Genomic DNA, 19,157 nt, shown 5'->3' with positions numbered 1-19,157 from the left:
CACCGTAAAAATAGCCAACTGCGAATCTTCCCACATTCCCCTCACACAGGGCATGCCGCAGGGTTCCTCCCTCTCTTCCACGCTCTTCAATATCTATCTCCTTCCCCTCTGCTATCTCCTCTCTGATCTTGGCCTAAAGTTCTTCATGTACACTGACGACGTTCAAATTCTCATCCCGCTTCGAGAATCCCTCCCCAAAACATTACAATTTTGGGATTCCTGCCTTACTTCAATCAACACCCTCCTCTCAAACCTACATCTCGCTTTAAATGTAACTAAAACGGAGCTCCTCACAATCTCCAGTCCCCCAGCTCGCTCGCTCCCTGCCTTAAGCAACACCAACCCTCCTCCCAACGCATTCATCTGCAATGTGAGAGATCTCGATGTCTATCTTGACCAACATCTAAATTTCAAATCTCACATCCACAATACCATAAAAACAGGCTTTTTCAAATTGCACATCCTAAAGAAACTTAAACCCCTGCTATATACCCAAGACCTCCACATAGTCCTACAGGCAACTATCTTAACTAAATTGGACTATTGCAATTCTTTATTTCTGGGCCTCCCTCTCTCTACTATCAAACCCCTCCAATTATTACAGAATGCCATGGCCAGAATTCTCACAAACACACGTAAATCTGATCACATTACCCCTATCCTAAAAGACCTCCACTGGTTACCTATAGCCTCCCGCATAAAATACAAAACACTCACCATTCTCCACAATCTATTGTACAATCAAAATCACACTTGGCTCGAGAATGCACCACTTTTCCGATCATCAACCCGCCCCTCCAGATCCAACCTTGCTGGAACTCTAAACACCCCCTCCCTAAAAACTGCTCACCACACTTCAACCAGAGAAAGGGCTTTCTCCATTGCCAGCCCTTCCCTATGGAACACCCTGCCCACGGCCCTCCGTCTAGAACCTAACCTGGCTAAATTTAAAAAAGGGCTCAAAACCTGGCTCTTCACATTAGCATATCCAGATGTTGACCAAACCTAGCTTTCACTCTAAACCCTCAGCCCTCTCACCATCCCCTCCTCCTATCTGCCTCTCCTTTCTCTCCCCTTCTCTTCCCCTCCCCAAGCAAAGTCTCCAAAATACTGTGTTATTAGCTCCCCTCCTCCACCCTTAGCTTATCCTTCCCTCCCCCTCCCTCCCTCCCTCCCTTCTATCCCTTTCACTGACATCAATGGTCTGGTACCTACCAGCCCACCTATACATATATTGTCTATGGTTAATTTATATTTTTCAAATATCCACCTGTACATATATTGTCTATTGTTAATTTATATTTTTCAAATATCCACCTGTACATATATTGTCTATTGTTAATTTATATTTCGAATATTCCTATAAAATCTCTCTTTCTCTATCCTTCCTACTGCTGTCCTCTCTCCTCCTTCATTACTGCTCCCTCTTCCCCCTCCCTGTTTATTGTATTTCACTCTCTTGTTAATTTGTTACAATGTAAACCGGCAGGATGTTCCGACGAATGTCAGTATATAAAAATCAACAAATAAATAAAAATAAATAAATCCTCCATCTTCTGGGCTAAGAGATGGTGCTCCTTCCCCTGCCCCACTACCAAGCCTGCTAAGGTGTCCCTGCTGCTGCCTCTCGGTTTGACCTTGACAAAGGGCAGGATCCATCACATCATGGCGCACTTGTCCTCTGCGAAGTGCTTCACCTCACGGAAGGTGCCCTGGGCCTTCGTCTTCATGGCATCCAGATCCACCTCTGGCAGCATTCCCAGCAGGGAGCTTCCACCTTCTTCTTCCTCCTCCTCCTTCTCCTGCACCATCTTTGCCAGCTCCTCTGGGAGCTCCACCTCTCCCCCAACTCTCTGGATCTGGGCATCATCCGTTTCGCTCTACAAGAAAAAGTAGTAATTAGTGAAAAGGTAAGATAAATACATTCCCTTCATTTAGCCGGATAAGTGCCCATATTCAGACTTATCTGGTTAAGTTATCCCACTCAATAGCAGATCTAAAGTTAGCTAACTAGCGACTTGTTCGGGGATATTCAGCAGCACAGCAGTGTTGCTGAATATCTCTTGTAAATTAGAAGGATAAGTCTTATCCCGCTAACTTACTTAGATGTTTTCCTTTGAAAATCTACCTTAAAGGCCCCTAAATTCATCTGAAAATAGGCACCTAACTTGGTTGCCTAAACTTAGGTGCTTAGCTTTTTTGAATATCAGCCTTTAAATTTCTCTGAGAGATTAGAAAATTGGGTATGTGGGGGCAGTCTTGGGGGAGGGGCCTTCTTTTCTCTTGTCTAGAGGCTGCATGCCCTGTGTATACTGTAGGACCGATGCAAGGAGCCAGGAACCCAAAGGTCATTTCACATGGAGGAGATTCCCTGCTGGGATTCTACAGATGCTGCTTTACCTGTGGTAGATGATGTTTATCCCTCATGTGTGTGTGGACAAAGGCTCGCTCAGCCTTTCTCTGGGCAAACGTAAGGTCCCTTTCAATCCTGAATTCAAAAGGAAATAAATGATTGATTTGTAGGTCATTCTGCTATAGGGGTGAGTCCATCTGGCATGGCTAACATAAGAACATAAAAACATGCCATATTGGGTCAGACCGAGGGTCCATCAAGCCCAGCATCCTGTTTCCAACAGTGGCCAATCCAGGATACAAGTACCTGGCAATTACCCAAACAATAAATACATCTCATGCTACTTATGCTAGTAATAAACAGTGGCTATTTCCCCGATTAGCTGGATCTTAATTAAACAAGTCCTATAAAAGCAGGTGTTGTGTTTACCATTCAGACCCCTGTCTGAGACAGTGGCTAAAGATTCATTAAGCAAAACCTCTATGACCTCCTTATTTGTTGTTGTTAAGTGTTCTCATATGAAGAAAGCAAGAACGCCTTATGGGAAGATGGTGTCTGTCCATCAATCTTGTCTGTTACTTAGTTTCAGCAGAGAAACTAACCAACATATAGGCCCATACAGTAAAGTGCGCTCAGCTGACCGCACTATTTTACCTGTGATTGAACGTGCAACCACTACCCATTATACAATAAGGGGCGGATTTTAAAAGGCGCGCGAATAGCCTACTTTTGTTTGTGCTCCAGGCGCAAACAAAAGTACGCTGGATTTTAGTAGATACGCGCGGAGCCGCACGTATCTGCTAAAAACCTGGATCGGCGCGCGCAAGGCTATGGATTTTGTATAGCCGGCGCGCGCCGAGCCGCGCAGCCTACCCCCATTCCCTCCAAGGCCGCTCCGAAATCGGAGCAGCCTCGGAGGGAACTTTCCTTTGCCCTCCCCTCACCTTCCCCTCCCTAACCCACCCACCCAGTCCTGTCTAAAACCCCCCCTTACCTTTGTCGGGGGATTTACGCCTCCCAGAGGGAGGCGTAAATCCCCGCGCGCGAGCGGGCCTCCTGCGCGCCGGGCCGCGACCTGGGGGCGGGTATGGAGGGCACGGCCACGCCCCCGGACCACCCCGGGCCGTAGCCATGCCCCCGTACCCGCCCCCAAAACGCTGCCGACACGCCCCCGAAACGCCGCGACGACCGGGCCCGCCCCGACACGCCCCCCTTGGAGAACCCCGGGACTTACGCGAGTCCCGGGGCTCTGCGCGCGCCGGGAGGCCTGCTCGCGTAAATCCGCCCGGTTTTGGGCGGATTTACGCGAGCAGGGCTCTGAAAATCCGCCCCAAAGGGGTTTAGTGCGTCCAACCCCCCCCCCTCCCGAAACGAATAGCGCTCATTACATGCAAATGCACGTTCACGAGGCTATTAGCTATTCACCCAGGATACAGGAAAAAAAATGTGTACCCGATCCGCACGTTTTACGCTCAGAAATTAGCGCCTGCCCAAGGGACAGAAAAGCAGAAAATACTACTAACCCACAAAATACTGCTGTGCACAGCCATGGGTTAGGAAAATGGACGCTCATAAAATTGAGCGTCCGTTTTCCAAACCCGCTGACAGCCACCTCTCCTGGGCTTCCACTGCTAAGGAGGCGCTAGGGGTGCCCTATTGTCCCTAGCGCCTCCTTTTTAGTGCGACCCCTCATTTAAATACAGTATTGGGCGCCCAGCAGAGGTGGCTGGGTACTCAACACTGAGGGCCTGTTTTCCCGCGCACTTTACTGTATCAGCCAGAGAATGAGCTGAGATTTGGGAGTTTACAGGTCAGCACTTTAAATGCTTCAATATCATAATTGAAAATTATGTCAAACAGATCATTGGCTTCCATTTTGATCCCTTTCGCTTTACGCATTCTGGTTGCAATAGTACTTGCTAATAGACTTTTACACTCAGTATGATGGGGGTTTTTTGCACAGGTAACAACTTGTTAATGTGTCTTGAAAGTGAGGTACATTCCCTACAAAAGACGATGTATGCAGGAACGCCATGCCCACATATGTATAGGCCAAATGGGAATACACACTTTTTACTTACTCTCCACCACATCATGCATAACAGGTGATAGCAGATAAGAAAGAATTTGCCCACCCAGTCTGCCCCATTGTTTCCATCCACACTGCTCCAGCTAAAGATTTCTCCCAGCTGTCAACTGTACAAGCTTGGCCGCCTGCAAGGTCTCTCTCCATATCCAAGTCAGTGTTGTCGCCTTCCCTCCTAGGTGCTCTAAAATTCTGGGTAGCTGAGCACACAAGCTCTCATACTTAATCCAACATTTTTGATCCCCTAAGTATTTTACCCAATCTCTTACCTCTGTTTTTACCACTACCCTCTATATCTGTTCCAAGCCTGATTAAATTCGGCACAGTATTGGCCTCCACTACCTCCTTTGGTTGGCCATTCCAGGAATCCAAGTAGATGAGAGATCTCCGTAACCAAGGGAACAGACTTTTCACCTTTCCTCAGGATACTCGCGTTTCGAATTCTGACCCGCAACTCGCTTGTTGCTTTCCCGATGTGACATGAGCACCTCAAAACTCAGAATGTATCGGGCACGATTTGTGCCCAACGTAATTGGAAACTTGATAGGGAGTTTTTTCCCCAGTACTGGGGTGAAAGGAATTCCTGATAGCGATGCCACTGCAGTGGGCACATCCAAGCCTCCTCACTTAGGAATTTTCACACTTTTTTTCACTTAATCTTTATTGAATGTTATGTATGTATTTCTATTTAATTAAAAACGTATTATTACACACTCAATCCATTTAGTTCCGAGTAAGGTAGAAAGACCCAAAACAAAAAAAAAACGTGATGGGGTAATGCAGACATCCTCAAACATGAAAATTATAACACATAAATAAATACACAACCGTTGAAACCCCCTAACATTAGGTCAACACAAGAATAATAAACATATAGCCATAATTCTTCCTTCCCTCATACAGCAAGCTCTCAAATCAATAAATATTTCTTTCTTAAGCCCCCCCCGAATATAATAACACATCCTGTCTGAGGAACTTAGAATTTCGTCCAGCATTCCCTTATCGTACCACAGCCCATCTGTTAATGAAAAATCTGGGCAAGAAAAAACAGGTTTTAAGATTTTTTTTCTGGAAAGTCAAATCATTTACTTCTAGTCATAGCTCCACTGGCATCAAACTTCACATGGACGGCTCCCCCCCCCCCCCCCCAAAAAAAAAGCAAACAGTTCCCGCCTCGTGAGGGGCAACTTTACCTCTGCTGGCCCTGGAGCAGCAAGTAAGGTGAGCTGAGAGGAACAGAGGTTTAGCCTGAATGTAAGCCAGGGGCAAATCAACCAACTATCTGGGGATACCCGGAGACCCAGCCTTAAAAGCTATGCACAAGATTAACATCGCCCTCTGCTCAACAGGTAACCGATGCAACGGAAGGAAGAAAGGGGTTACATGAACATGGATTTCCTTTCCTAATAGCAATCTAACTTACCAAGGCCTAGTCTCATTCTTAGCCAAATTCTGGTGCACTGCATTGCAATCATCTAACCCTCTCCTGGAGACACACCTAACCAGTGGGGGGGTCTCAGGATTGCCAGAATGAATATGCATGAGAGAGATTTACATACGTTGTATAACCAGTAGTTACCGATCAAACAGCAGTGAAGGAATGGAAGGTATAAAGGGGGGGGGGGGGGGAGATAGACAGTTTATCTATTGGTGTCTGAGCTGGAAGAATCTGCGCTGTGCAGTGGAGGGGCTGTGGGCTCTCATCCTCTCTTTATACAGCTGTCTTTGAATGCAGCAGATTCTGGGGGAGAGAGGTAAGAGAAGGGGGCGGCTCGGCGGGCTGAGGCACGACTCCTGTACTGGAGAGGCTATGCATGAAGATCCTTTCCTTGTTGTGAAGTGTAGGGGGATAAAAGCTGACCGTCCATTACTGGCTGACTGGTGGCCCGCTGGCTAGAAGGCTTTACTCAGATAGACAGAAGTCATTGGGGCCAGCCTAGCTTAGCAAGACGCTAGGTGAGAGCAGCGCAGGTAACTGGGGTGGGAGGATGGGGGCAGATAGACTTGCATGCCAAGTATATTTGGTGAAGAAACTTAACTGCGGTAGCCAGGGTTATACTTTTTCCTATCAAATTGGGTCAACCTCCCCTATTCACCGGGAGCAGTAACACCCCTGCTCCTGTTAGGGCTGCAATGAAAGCCACAACTGACCTGAGATGATTCAAACTATAACCTTGATGTCCCTCACCCAGCACTGGGCTAGCAAGGCTTTTACCCCAGGAGAGCATCAGACCTTCTGTTTCCTTGTTTCTGGGCTCAGCGTCCTGCTGGAGAAAGCACATTTGGACGGAGACGCCCTGCCACGAGCTAGCGGTGACTCAGGGCTAAGAACAAGGTGCTGCAGTTCCTGAGGCTGCAACTCCCAAGTCAGCCTCTGGCTTCTTTTAAAATTGTTGATTGTGATCTTCTTCATAAGTCTTCAAATGCCACCTCTCAGTAATTAATGTCAGGTTTATGCATTCCCTTGTCCCTGCCGCTCCTCCGAAGATATCTCCCACGTCCTTCTCTATTTTAATGTGCTGCAGTGGAAAAAAAAACTCCACTTTCCGTGGTCCCTCTCAGGACACAGCTGTCTGTTTTAATCAGAAACATGTCTTTATGCTCTCCCTCTCTTTCCAGAGCTGAGCTGTCTTAGTCCCTGAGGACCCTCAAAGCCCCCCCCCCCCGGGAGTTTGTTCATCTTCTGGTCCCTGCACAGGCTGCAGAGTTCGGCAAATCGCAGCTGCTGTCAACATTGAAGACGCAGACAGCATCTACCATGACGATATCTGCCTGCGGCTCCCAGGATTTATTTTGCTTTAGAAACATCTCACCCGCTCTATCTAGAGTTCTAGGTAGAGTACAGAATTACAGATCTATTAAAAGAGATGACAGCCGAGCTCCAGGTCAGCAGGGCCTGGCTTGGCTGGGCTAGGCCTGGTTTTGCCCAGGTGGAGTTCCTGCTGCTCTAGAGGAATTAGAAGTACAGCTTCATAAATGTGCTGGGGTCAAACCAGGCCCTGCTGATAGATCTGCTCTCACCACAGAAAGGAAATACGTTTTCCATTTTCTGAACTTTTGTTACTAACACTAGCACAAGACAGTATTTATGTCCATCGGGATTTTCCTTCTCACCTTTGCTTCCCTCCTTCCTATCTCAAGTAACGCGGCCCCTGCCGAGGCTGCGGCTGATTTTGTAATTCAAGGTAGAAAAATACTGAAAGATTATATTGCATCTCAGCCGCAGGAGATTCCCCGAGTCCCACCTCCTCTCCCAGGAGCGTAAGGGGAAAACCCAGCATGAGGCCTACTCCTTGTGGGCAGAGAAAGCTCAGAGCAATCTGCTCCCCGAGGCAAGGGATGAGATGGCGCTCCCACCATATCAACCAAGGCATGGCACAGGTCAAATCATCGAGAGGGCTATGAGGAGGTTCCCTTAGAGTCTGCACCTTTCTGTGATTTGAAATTCTGCAGAAAGGGGAAAGCAATAATATTTCTGGGAAGTTGGCAAACCTACTGCCTGCCTCCCAGGTTTCCTTAGCATTTGCCCCCTGGAGAAGTGAGAGATGGTTGAATGGGGGTGAGGGTATTTGGTGTCCTAGGTGAACTTAACAGCCTTGTGGCCCCCTCCTTCCCAGCTTTCACCAAAAATTATGGGCCTGATATTCAAAAGCATTTACATGCTTAAAACTGGGTTTTGTGAGTGTAAATGCACTTTACCCATGCAAGTGGGCTTTTGAAAATTGTTTCAATATGCCATTGAATTGTCAATAGGTTGTACCCATTTAACGTGGGTAAATGGGTTTTGAAAATTGCTATAATAGAATGTTAAGAACATAAGAACATAAGAAAATGCCTTACTGGGTCAGACCAAGGGTCCATCAAGCCCAGCATCCTGCTTCCAACAGTGGCCAATCCAGGCCACAAGAACCTGACAAGTACCCAAAAACTAAATCTATGTTTACATGCGTAACTCCCTAGAAAATTCACCTGCTAGTATTTATTACATATTTTACATGAAAAAGGTCATTCTTAGGCTTCTGAAGTAAAACTATCACAACAGCATGTAAATTATTTTTACATGCACTGCTGTGATGCCAACCAGAAAACCCTGCCAAAACCCTTGCTCGTGGTGGGCATACCCCTCCACTACCTTTCCGGGAGACCACCAGAGGCCCACCTAAATCCAGGCGGTCTGGGTACCCAAAGGCTCAACCTGTGGAAACCCCAGACTGTTATCGGTGAAGCTCCAGTTTGCCTCTGTCTCCTTGTGTGCTCCACACACAGAGACCCAGAGAGCAGGCGCTCTCTGGGTCCAACCAGAGGGCCGTACCAATCCTGCAGCGCAACACTCAGTTCAGGTTTCTTCTAAGATCCGCAGTCTTAGTGTTTATATCGATAGTGAATTCAGGTTTAAGGATCAAGTCAGATCAACACTGTGGATCCATAAAGTCTAGAGGATGTGAATGAAGAGAAGAGGCATAGGGGGGCATGCAGGATTGACAGCTACTACTTGGTGATTAATACCCTTATTCAATAAACATACACACGGTTAATGGACTCCAACATTGCTCTATGCTTCAACGGCAAGAGGAAATGTGGAAAAAAGGATTTGCATTCACAAAAACGCTGGGGAGTAGCTTGCTTGTTGCGGCGGTTACTACCCCAAACCAAATAAGCCTGATACTTCACTTTTAATGCATATCCAGCGTAGCTTTCTGCTTCAACGGCAGGGGGGAATGAAGATAGAGGATTTACATTCAGACAACAACCAACAAGGACTGAATTGCATAGTCTAGGTTAACAAATAAGCATGGGTGTAGCTTGCTTGTTATGGTGGTTACTAACCCGAATCAATTAAGTCTGATACTTCACTTTCAATGCATATCCAGCAAAGCTCTCTGCTTCAATGGCAGGGGGATGAAGAAAAGAGGATTTACATTCAGACAACAACCAACAAGGACTAAATTGCACAGGCTGGGTAAACAAGCATGGGAGTAGCTTGCTTATTGCGGCAGTTACTACCCCATACCAATTAAGCTTGATACTTCACTTAGATGCAGCTCCAGCTCTGCTCTCTACATCAATGGTGGGAGTGGAAGGTAACTAGAACCAAAAAGTTACTAATAAGGGCCAAGAATAACAGATAAGTATGAGAAAAAAATAAGTGTGGAAGCTTGCTGGGCAGACTGGATGGGCCGTTTGGTCTTCTTCTGCCAACATTTCTGTATATGTTTCTATCTGTTATCAGGACTGTTTGTTTTTTTTAACTCCATTTTCTTTGCATCAATCATAATAGTAAAACTATACTACTAGAATAGATATTTCAAAACAGCTGATGAACAGAACATCATTCAATAATTAAATTCAAATTTTTTAAATAAAGTTCTCAAAAACCAATTAAATATTTTAAAATAACAGGCACATCAAATAACAGCCAACAATAACAGACTTACTAAAGTCAGACCAAAGCCCTTCCACAGCAAGCTTATCAGACGTAAGTGTGTCCCCGTCTGAACTATATGGCAACTTAATTTTACAGTACCTGCTTTTCCTAACCGAACGCATCCTAATGCCTGCCTACTATGTCTAACTGTAATTACTTTATTACACTGCATTACCCCAATCGATTGTTTTCAAACTGTGATGTTGCTTTTCACCTGTTCAAATTGCATTAATCCAGTCTAATTCTTTGCTTGTTAAACCACATTAATCTGTTCATCTGTACTTACAGCGCATGCTCCTACATTGATCTGCTACCATTGCTTTAATCTGTCTAACCGCACTACGGTGCCAGTATCTCACAACCTGTCCTTCACCCCTATATACTAGGGATGTGCAGAGCAAAATTTTATGTTCATATTTTTTATGTCCGAAAGGGGGTCCCACTTGCGGCCAATATGGACATAAAAAAAATCCAATGAGTTGGGTATATGTACATATGTGCAAAAAAAAAATTAAACCCCCTCACCCTCCTTAATCCCCCCCCCAGACTTACCACAACTCCCTGGTGATCGAGCGAGGAGTGAGGACGTCATTTCTGCAATCCTTGGCGAGAAGCATGTGACGTCGGTGGCACGTCGAGTGACGCGGCGTCACGTGATTCCCGGCTCGTTCGCGCCGGACGGCTCGTTCGGCCCAAAAAGAACTTTTGGCCAGCTTGAGGGGGTCAGGAGGCCCCCCCAAGCTGGCCAAAAGTTCTTTTTGGGCCGAACGAGCCGTCCGGCGCGAACGAGCCGGGAATCACGTGGCGCCGCGTCACTCAGACGCGACGTCACGTGATTCCCGGCAAGTTCGCGCCGGACGGCTCGTTCGGCCCAAAAAGAACTTTTGGCCAGCTTGGGGGGGCCTCCTGACCCCCTCAAGCTGGCCAAAAGTTCTTTTTGGGCCGAACGAGCCGTCCGGCGCGAACTTGCCGGGAATCACGTGACGTCGGCGTCACGTGATTCCCGGCAAGTTCGCGCCGGACGGCTCGTTCGGCGCGAACGAGCCGGGAATCACGTGGCGCCGCGTCACTCAGACGCGACGTCACGTGATTCCCGGCAAGTTCGCGCCGGACGGCTCGTTCGGCCCAAAAAGAACTTTTGGCCAGCTTGGGGGGGCCTCCTGACCCCCTCAAGCTGGCCAAAAGTTCTTTTTGGGCCGAACGAGCCGTCCGGCGCGAACTTGCCGGGAATCACGTGACGTCGGCGTCACGTGATTCCCGGCTTGTTCGCGCCGAACGAGCCGTCCGGCGCGAACTTGCCGGGAATCACGTGACGTCGCGTCTGAGTGACGCGGCGCCACGTGATTCCCGGCTCGTTCGCGCCGGACGGCTCGTTCGGCCCAAAAAGAACTTTTGGCCAGCTTGGGGGGGTCAGGAGGCCCCCCCAAGCTGGCCAAAAGTTCTTTTTGGGCCGAACGAGCCGTCCGGCGCGAACGAGCCGGGAATCACGTGACGCCGGCGTCACTCGACGTGCCGCCGACGTCACATGCTTCTCGCCAAGGATTGCAGAAATGGCGTCCTCACTCCTCGCTCCATCACCAGGGAGTTGTGGTAAGTCGGGGGGGGGGGGATTAAGGAGGGTGAGGGGGTTTATATTTTTATTTTGGCTCAACAATCGCGATTTCCAACATATCGAACATATCTATGTTCGATATGTGGGAAATCCGATCGTTTATGTCGAATCAATTTTTTAAGTAAAAAAAAAATATGAGTTGCGTTTTACTAATGCGGTCAATCTGAATGCACACCCCTACTATATACCTCCACTTGCCCATTACATAATAATGCCCCCACACACTTACTGCTATCCCCCCAATCACCCGCCCAGACACCCCCATAAACTAACCTTCCCCCCCTACAACCAACATAACCCTCAAAAAAGGCGGCTGATCTCTATTCCCATATCTCCCACCTCGCAAGCCCTCACCATTTCTCTCATTTCTCTGCTACTCATTAACGCCCAATCCCTAAAACAAAAAACACACCTTTTCCATGATATTCTAACTGACTCCAAACCAGAAATCTTTGCAGTAACTGAAACCTGGTTCAAACCCTGCGACACCCCTCTCATCAACCAACTACCCTCGGAAACCTATGACATTTTCTCCATCCCACGAAAAAAGAAAAGAGGAGGGGGCCTACTCCTCCTAGCAAAAAAAGAACTCAAGCTCACCTCACATACCTGCAATATTCCCAACCAATATGAAGTAGGCCTTTTCAAGTCGCAATCACTACAAATTTGCCTTATATACACCCCCCCTGGGCTACTAGAAAAAGACCCCTCCCCCCTCATTGAACTCCTCACCGTCTCCCTCTCTCCCGACATCCCCACGATTCTCCTTGGCGACTTTAACCTGCATGTTGATTCCTCCCCACAATCCCCATCATGCGAAGCTTTCATTTCATCGTTAGACGCCATGGGCCTTACCCAAATTATCCACTCCCCTACCCACAAAGCAGGTCATACCCTTGACCTCATTTTCACCAATGCACTCATCAATGTCATCCGCCCCCCCACATGCCTCCCCGTCCCATGGTCCGACCACTCCATCATTAACACTACCCTCTCTCTACAAACCTCACCGACCTCCTCTCCCTCCCAGCCTAAATCTTTCCAATATCGTAAAACCTGCTCTATTGATACCCTTACTTCCGCCTGCTCCAACATCCCAAATCACCTTGACCTGGAGACAGCAGACCGGGCTATATCCTCCTGGACAGAAACTACACAGAAAATCGCCAACAATCTTTGCCCAATCATCCACAAAACAATCACACAAACCAAATCATCCAAAAAACCCTGGTACACCCAGACACTCAAAACCCAAAAAATCCAGCTTAGAGCAGCAGAAAGACACTGGCGCAACTTTCCCACTACCGCCACAAAAACTATCTATTACCAACTCATGCATGCTTATAGAAACGCCATTCAAACAACAAAAAAAGAATACTATGCCAAGAAAATTCACCACCTCCAATTCAACCCTAAAGCTTTATTCACTCTAGTTTCAAATCTCACCAAACCCAACGTGTCCGCAACCCAAGTCCCCTCCACACAAACCCGGTGCAATGAAATTGCCATGTTCTTTAAGGACAAAATTTCCAACATTACTGCTAAATTTACCCCCAACACCAAAAACTCCCCCCTCACCAGCTACATTACCCCTCCCACCCCTCTTACACCCACCATCCTCTCCTCTTTTGAACCCTCCTCATCTCTTGAAATAGAAAACATCTTAAAAAAAATGAGACCCTCCTCCCACCCCTCAGAAACTATCCCCACTAAACTACTCCTCTCTATCCCCAAAACCATAGCCACCTCACTCTCCAAAATCGTTAACTGCTCCCTGGAACACGGCCTAGTACCTACCTCCCTGAAACAAGCCGTGGTCAAACCCATCTTAAAAAAACCCCTCCCTTGACCCCTCCAACCTTTCCAACCTCCGTCCCATCTCCAACCTCCCCTTCCTCTCCAAAATCATTGAAAAACTAGTAAACTCCCGTCTCTCCGACTACCTCGAACAATCCAATATACTCCCACCATCACAATATGGCTTCCGTAAGCTCCTCAGCACTGAATCCCTACTCCTCTCCCTTACCGACACCATCATCAAAGGAATGGACGCTGGCAACTCCTATCTCCTTGCTATGCTTGATATCTCCGCTGCCTTTGACACTGTAGATCACAACATCCTCATCAACATACTCATTGGTATAGGAATATCAGGTACTGCTCTCTCCTGGGTAAAATCCTTCCTCCAAAACCGTACCTACACAGTCCTCACCGACAACTTCACCTCCCCCCCTATTAATCTCAACTGTGGCGTCCCCCAAGGATCCTCCCTCTCTTCCACATTGTTTAACATCTACATGCTCCCCCTTACTTACCTCCTCTCCAACCTTGGGATTACACACTTCATCTACGCAGATGATGTGCAGATCCTCATTCCTTTTACTAATTCTGCTTCCACTGCTCTCCAAAAATGGAACACTATTCTCGCCTCCATAAACCAACTCCTCACAGACATGCACCTAGCACTCAACCCGCAAAAAACTGAACTCCTCCTCATCTCCTCTAGACATGCCTCCACACCCTCCCCCTCCACCCTCCAACCCTCTAACTTTCTCTCTGATACAAGAAATCTAGGTGTCATACTTGACAACCAACTTACCTTCAAACCATTTATCAAATCCATCCTTAGCAGCTGCTACTTTAAATTACAAACCCTCAAAAAACTCAAACCCCTCCTCTACTTCTCGGACTTTCGTACAGTACTCCAATCTATAATCTTCTCAAAAATTGATTACTGTAACGCACTCCTACTGGGACTCCCTGCTACCTACATCAAACCTCTACAACTCCTTCAAAACGCTACCGCACGCATCCTCACCAATGCCAAAAAGAAAGACCATATCACTCCCACCCTCTGTAACCTCCACTGGCTTCCTATCCACTCACGAATTCTATACAAAACCCTCACCCTCATCCACAAAAGTATAATTAATGAACACTACAACTGGCTAAACCCACCCTTCACCCTTCGTACCTCCACAAGACCCACCCGCTCCTCCCTCCGTGGAACCCTTATCCCTCCCTCCACAAAATCCTCCAGACTCATCTCCACCACGAACAGAGCCCTCTCCCTCGCAGGCCCTCCCCTCTGGAACTCTATGCCTCTTGACCTACGCATTGAAACCTCCACACCCACCTTCAAAAAGAAACTCAAAACCTGGCTCTTCCTCCAAGCTTACCCCCAATCGTCTTCTTTACCTACTAACACCTTAACTTTACCTACTAACACCTTAACCCTACCACCTCCCCGTACTAACACCCCCTCCTCTGGACCTACCCCCACACCCCTCTAATGACTTACAAACCCCACTCCTAACTTCTAGCACATAATATATGACACATAGCTCTACCGTTCCCATTTTCTCACCTGAATCTCTTATTTTCTACATGCCTATACAGTTTTGTATATAACCTATGTATATTTCAAGAATATAACCTATGTCAATTTGCCAATGTATATAGATGTCAATAATATAACCTATGTATACGTCAATAATCTCTCGACCCCTATACATATTACTCCTTTTGTACCTGTACATATTACTCCTTTTGTACCTGTTTTTCACCCCCCCCCCCCCCCCCCCCCCCCCCCCCTCCCCTGTCTCGACCACCCCTACCCCTCTTTCCACAAGTTTGCTAGTTTTGCTCTGTTTCTGAGCTATGTTTTAAACACTGTTCCTTGTAAAGGCTCTGCCTACATATCTTTGTTTGTAAGTTATCTGTAAACCGGCACGATGTGCAAACGGTTGCCGGTATATAAAATTAAATAAATAAATAAATAAATAAATAAATAAGAATAAAAAAATATTACTTACTCTCCATACCCACACACACACACCACACACATTTACTCATTCTTCCTCTCATACACATACACAGGATCTCTCTCCCTCATATGCACACACACTCTCTAACACACCCTGTGTAGGGGCTTGCTTCGGCTTGCTTCTCTCCAGGCCATGGCGGGATGGGGGGTCTGTTACAGCCCTGCTAGGCCTCTCTTCTAGTCAGGCTGCAGTGGGATAGGGTCCACGGGACCTTTCTTTGGGCTACAGCAGTATGGAGTCTGCTGCAGCCCCACCGGGCCTCTCTTTTCTTCGGGCCGTGGCAGAATGGGGTCCGGTGGGCCTTTCATATCTTCGGGCCGGAGCAGAATAGGGTCCACCATGAGCACTTCTATAATTATATGTCTGGGGCAAGGTGAGGCGGCCACTGCAGGAGTATTTTGTGGGACACTCTTTGCCATCCTTAAAATGTTGCCATCTGAGGCAGTCACCTCATTTTGCCTAATGATAGAGCCACCCCTGCTTATGGGAGTAATTATGACTACTCCAACCCCATTCCTCTCTCACTGGGCCCAGCAAGCAATTTCTTGGAGCTAGTATCAGGGGTATACAACTCCAGTCCTGGAGTGCTGCAGATAGGTCTAATTTTCAGGATATCCACAATAAATATGCATGAGATATGTTTGCACACAATGAAAGCAGTGTATAGAAATATAGCTCATACATATTCATTGTGGATATGTTGATAACCAGACCTGTTTCTGCCACTCCAGGACTGGAGTTTCCTGCCCCTCATCTAGTTCAAAAGGGATCTCACAAATCTTAATTCCCTTTTTAACCGACTCCCAAAATCTTTTGATGTGGTAGCACTCTGGCCACATATTTTATTTATTTAACAATTTTTTTCTATACCGGTGTATGGACCTAACCTTCACATTGGTTTACAATCTTTTAAAAATATGGGTAAAGTCCCCTGAGAATTTTCATATTTGACACAGCATGAGACACATTCACTGGTGTATCCCCTAATTTCTTACCCCTTTTAATATACAAATAACGATAGATCTTTCTAAATACATTTTAAAGCTGGAACCTCCATCTTTAAAAGCTATGTGCCAGTGTTTATGGGTACCATTATTTGTTTGATGTTTATTACCTCACTCCACGAATTTATCCAACATCTTACCTGTGGCAGATTCCAGACCAGAGACCTATTTCACCATTCTCTTGGGCCTTTTGTCTCTGTCCTGCTCCAATAAAGATCTCATGGTGATAACAAAACATGTACTAAATTATTCGGCTTGACCATTTTGTATTGACTAGTTTTTGTTTTCTTGTCTGATAAATAGGACGGTAGATTTCTGAGGTTTCAGGGCTGTTTACCCTAGAGATGCCTAATCTTTATTTTCGTGCCTGGATTTAAGAAGCATGAAACATTATGCTGCGAATGCCCACTGGGCAGGTACAAGCCAGGAACCAACACTACCAAACCTGCGTATGACGGAGGGGTGTACGGTGATTAGTCAAGGATAGACTACTGTAGATATGCCTCTCAGCTCCTTGTCACAGCAAAAGTGCCCCATCTCCCTCGTTTTAAGGCAGCCACCTGCTTCCCCCATTCCATTTGTCTCCGTGGCTTTTTAATGAAATTGCCCTCATGATCTCTCTGTAGATGCTACTGATAGTCACAATATCTCACGTGGGTTGGGCTGGCAAATTGGGAAGTAGCATAGGAGGAGAGGGACTGTGATGGCAGGCAGATAAGGACTGGAAGGGCCCTCTAGTCTGCCCAGTTTACTTTCTGTTGCACAGCTATCCACCCTAAGTAGGGGATGGAACTTGTCACCCGGACAGTTAGAGAAAGATAAAACCAAGCTTACTTCTCCTCCAGGAGCTGTCTTTTGTACTCCTCAAACTCTTCTCTGGTCATGCCCTTGGACTGGGCTGTCTCCTTCCCATCGCCAGCCTCTTTCTTCTCTGCATCCCCTCCGAGGTTTTTCATGGATGTCCCCATCATGTACTTTAATATGAAGGCCATCTTGCTCCCTCACCCCACTGTTCTGACCTCTCCCAAGTCTATGGAGAGGAACAGTTGCAGGTAACAGGACCCCCCCTCACCCCCACCTGAATCCAGAATACTGCACAGTCTGTGCCTCAAGGTCGCAGGAGCTAAGGGGTCCAAGGAGCTCACTGTGCTACTCAGATAAAGAGCTTAAGGCATTAAGGAGGCAAGGTTGTTGCCTCAGGGAGATTGATGTGTGCAGAGCACATCTGGGGCTGAGGGAGGGAGGGGGAGGGGGAGACGGAAGGAATAATCACGGCTCTGTGCAATGTTTTGTCTCCCTCCCCCTGTCTCCTTGTCTCTTCAGCCCACTCAGGTCTTGTAAACAGCAGCAGGAGTTCACCACAAATACAGGACAACTTTAAACTGTTGTGAATATCTCCTAGTACAGCGGGTAATTAATCTTCTTGGGGGGCAGGCCAATTTTCAAAATTAGTGACCTGGGTAAAATTGGCCTGTCTGAAACTTGTTCCCGTCTGTCCAACTGCAAGCACACACAGGCTTCCACATTTAAAAAGAGACATTCCTTGGCCAATGGGGGTGGGTGGGAAGAGTGGGAGCAAAATAGCGCACATACATGGGATTTTCACAAGTACACACACTCCCCACCACACGCTCATCAGATGCTTGCACAAATAGCAGATGCAAGCATGCAGACGATTTTAGCATGCAGAATTTATGGCAGACCACGAGAAAGACCCGACTTTGACATGGAAGGGGCCTTTAAGCGGAGATGGTGGAAGCCATCGCCGAAACAAATTTTGGTTGTTCTTGGGGGGACATGGAGCAGTAGGAAAAGAGTGGGAAGGTTAGTGAGATGATGTGGGAGTCAAATACATGTGGAAGAGCCAGCATGGCTTGCGCAAAGGAAGGCCACACCTTACTAACCTATCAGAATGCTTTGAAGGTGTGAATGTGGATAAAGGGAAGGCGATCGATACAGTGCATTTGGATTTTTAGAAGGCGTTTGAAAAAGGCCCTCACTGAGACTCCTCAGGAAAATAAAAAGTTAGAAGGATTTATTTTTATTTATTTAGACATTCTATATACCGTCCCATGTAACGATCACCACGGTTTACAGAAATAACATTCATAGCTATAAATCAGCAAATAATAATGGGCTACAGAGGTAGTAATCATAAATGGACATTAACATCTATCAAATGAAATGTCCCAATATATATTAACTAAAGATCTAAGACATAAGACATGAAGTACAGAAATAAATTAAAATAACAAATTTCATATATTAGTACATTGAGCTTTTTACAATCTCTCATTACATTTGTTCTTCATGCATCAATTAGTATCTCTTGTCCTTTTTATTGTAGATCTCTACATTCTGATGTTTTAGGTTAGGTTTATACATTTTTGAATAGCCATGTTTTACGCTCACATTTAAATCTCTTTCTATCTGGAATCAAACGTAACATCTCAGGTAGGGAATTATAAAGTTTTGGACCCACTATGGAAAACACATGATCTCTTACATGCATCAGGTCTGTGCGCCATATTGTGGGGACAGTCAGTAGACCTTTATTTTGAGATCTTACTGTTTGCCGCGGTGTGTATGGCTGTAATGTAATGCCTATCATACCAGTGTTACTAGAATGAATGATTTGAATGTTAACGTTAATACTTTAAAATGGATTCGGGATTGTACTGGCAGCCAGTGCAGAGAAATCAGCGAGGGTGTAATGTGATGTGATCAAATTTTCTGGATCCTAATAAAAGTCTTGCTGAGGCATTTTGTAGTACTTGTAATGGTTTTAAGAGACATGCAGGAAGATTGAGTAATAAGGAGTTATAGTAGTCTAGGTTTGAGAAAATTAGA

At 46.5% G+C, this 19,157-nt stretch overlaps 1 protein-coding gene across 1 annotated transcript; it reads right to left on the bottom strand.

Annotated features, from left to right (window-relative positions):
* Positions 1-1,658: 1,658 nt before the first annotated feature.
* Positions 1,659-17,299, bottom strand: LOC115097242 (complexin-4-like). Its single transcript, XM_029612880.1, has 3 exons — positions 17,142-17,299; positions 2,401-2,488; positions 1,659-1,880 (listed from the first exon to the last, which is right to left on the bottom strand). The coding sequence occupies exons 1-3, from the start codon at positions 17,297-17,299 to the stop codon at positions 1,659-1,661; spliced, it is 468 nt and encodes a 155-aa protein (XP_029468740.1).
* Between the last annotated feature and the right edge of the window lie 1,858 nt (positions 17,300-19,157).

The sequence above is a fragment of the Rhinatrema bivittatum genome, chromosome 8, assembly GCF_901001135.1.
Source record: "Rhinatrema bivittatum chromosome 8, aRhiBiv1.1, whole genome shotgun sequence".
NCBI lineage: Eukaryota > Metazoa > Chordata > Amphibia > Gymnophiona > Rhinatrematidae > Rhinatrema > Rhinatrema bivittatum.
This window is presented reverse-complemented; position numbering and strand designations above follow the sequence as displayed.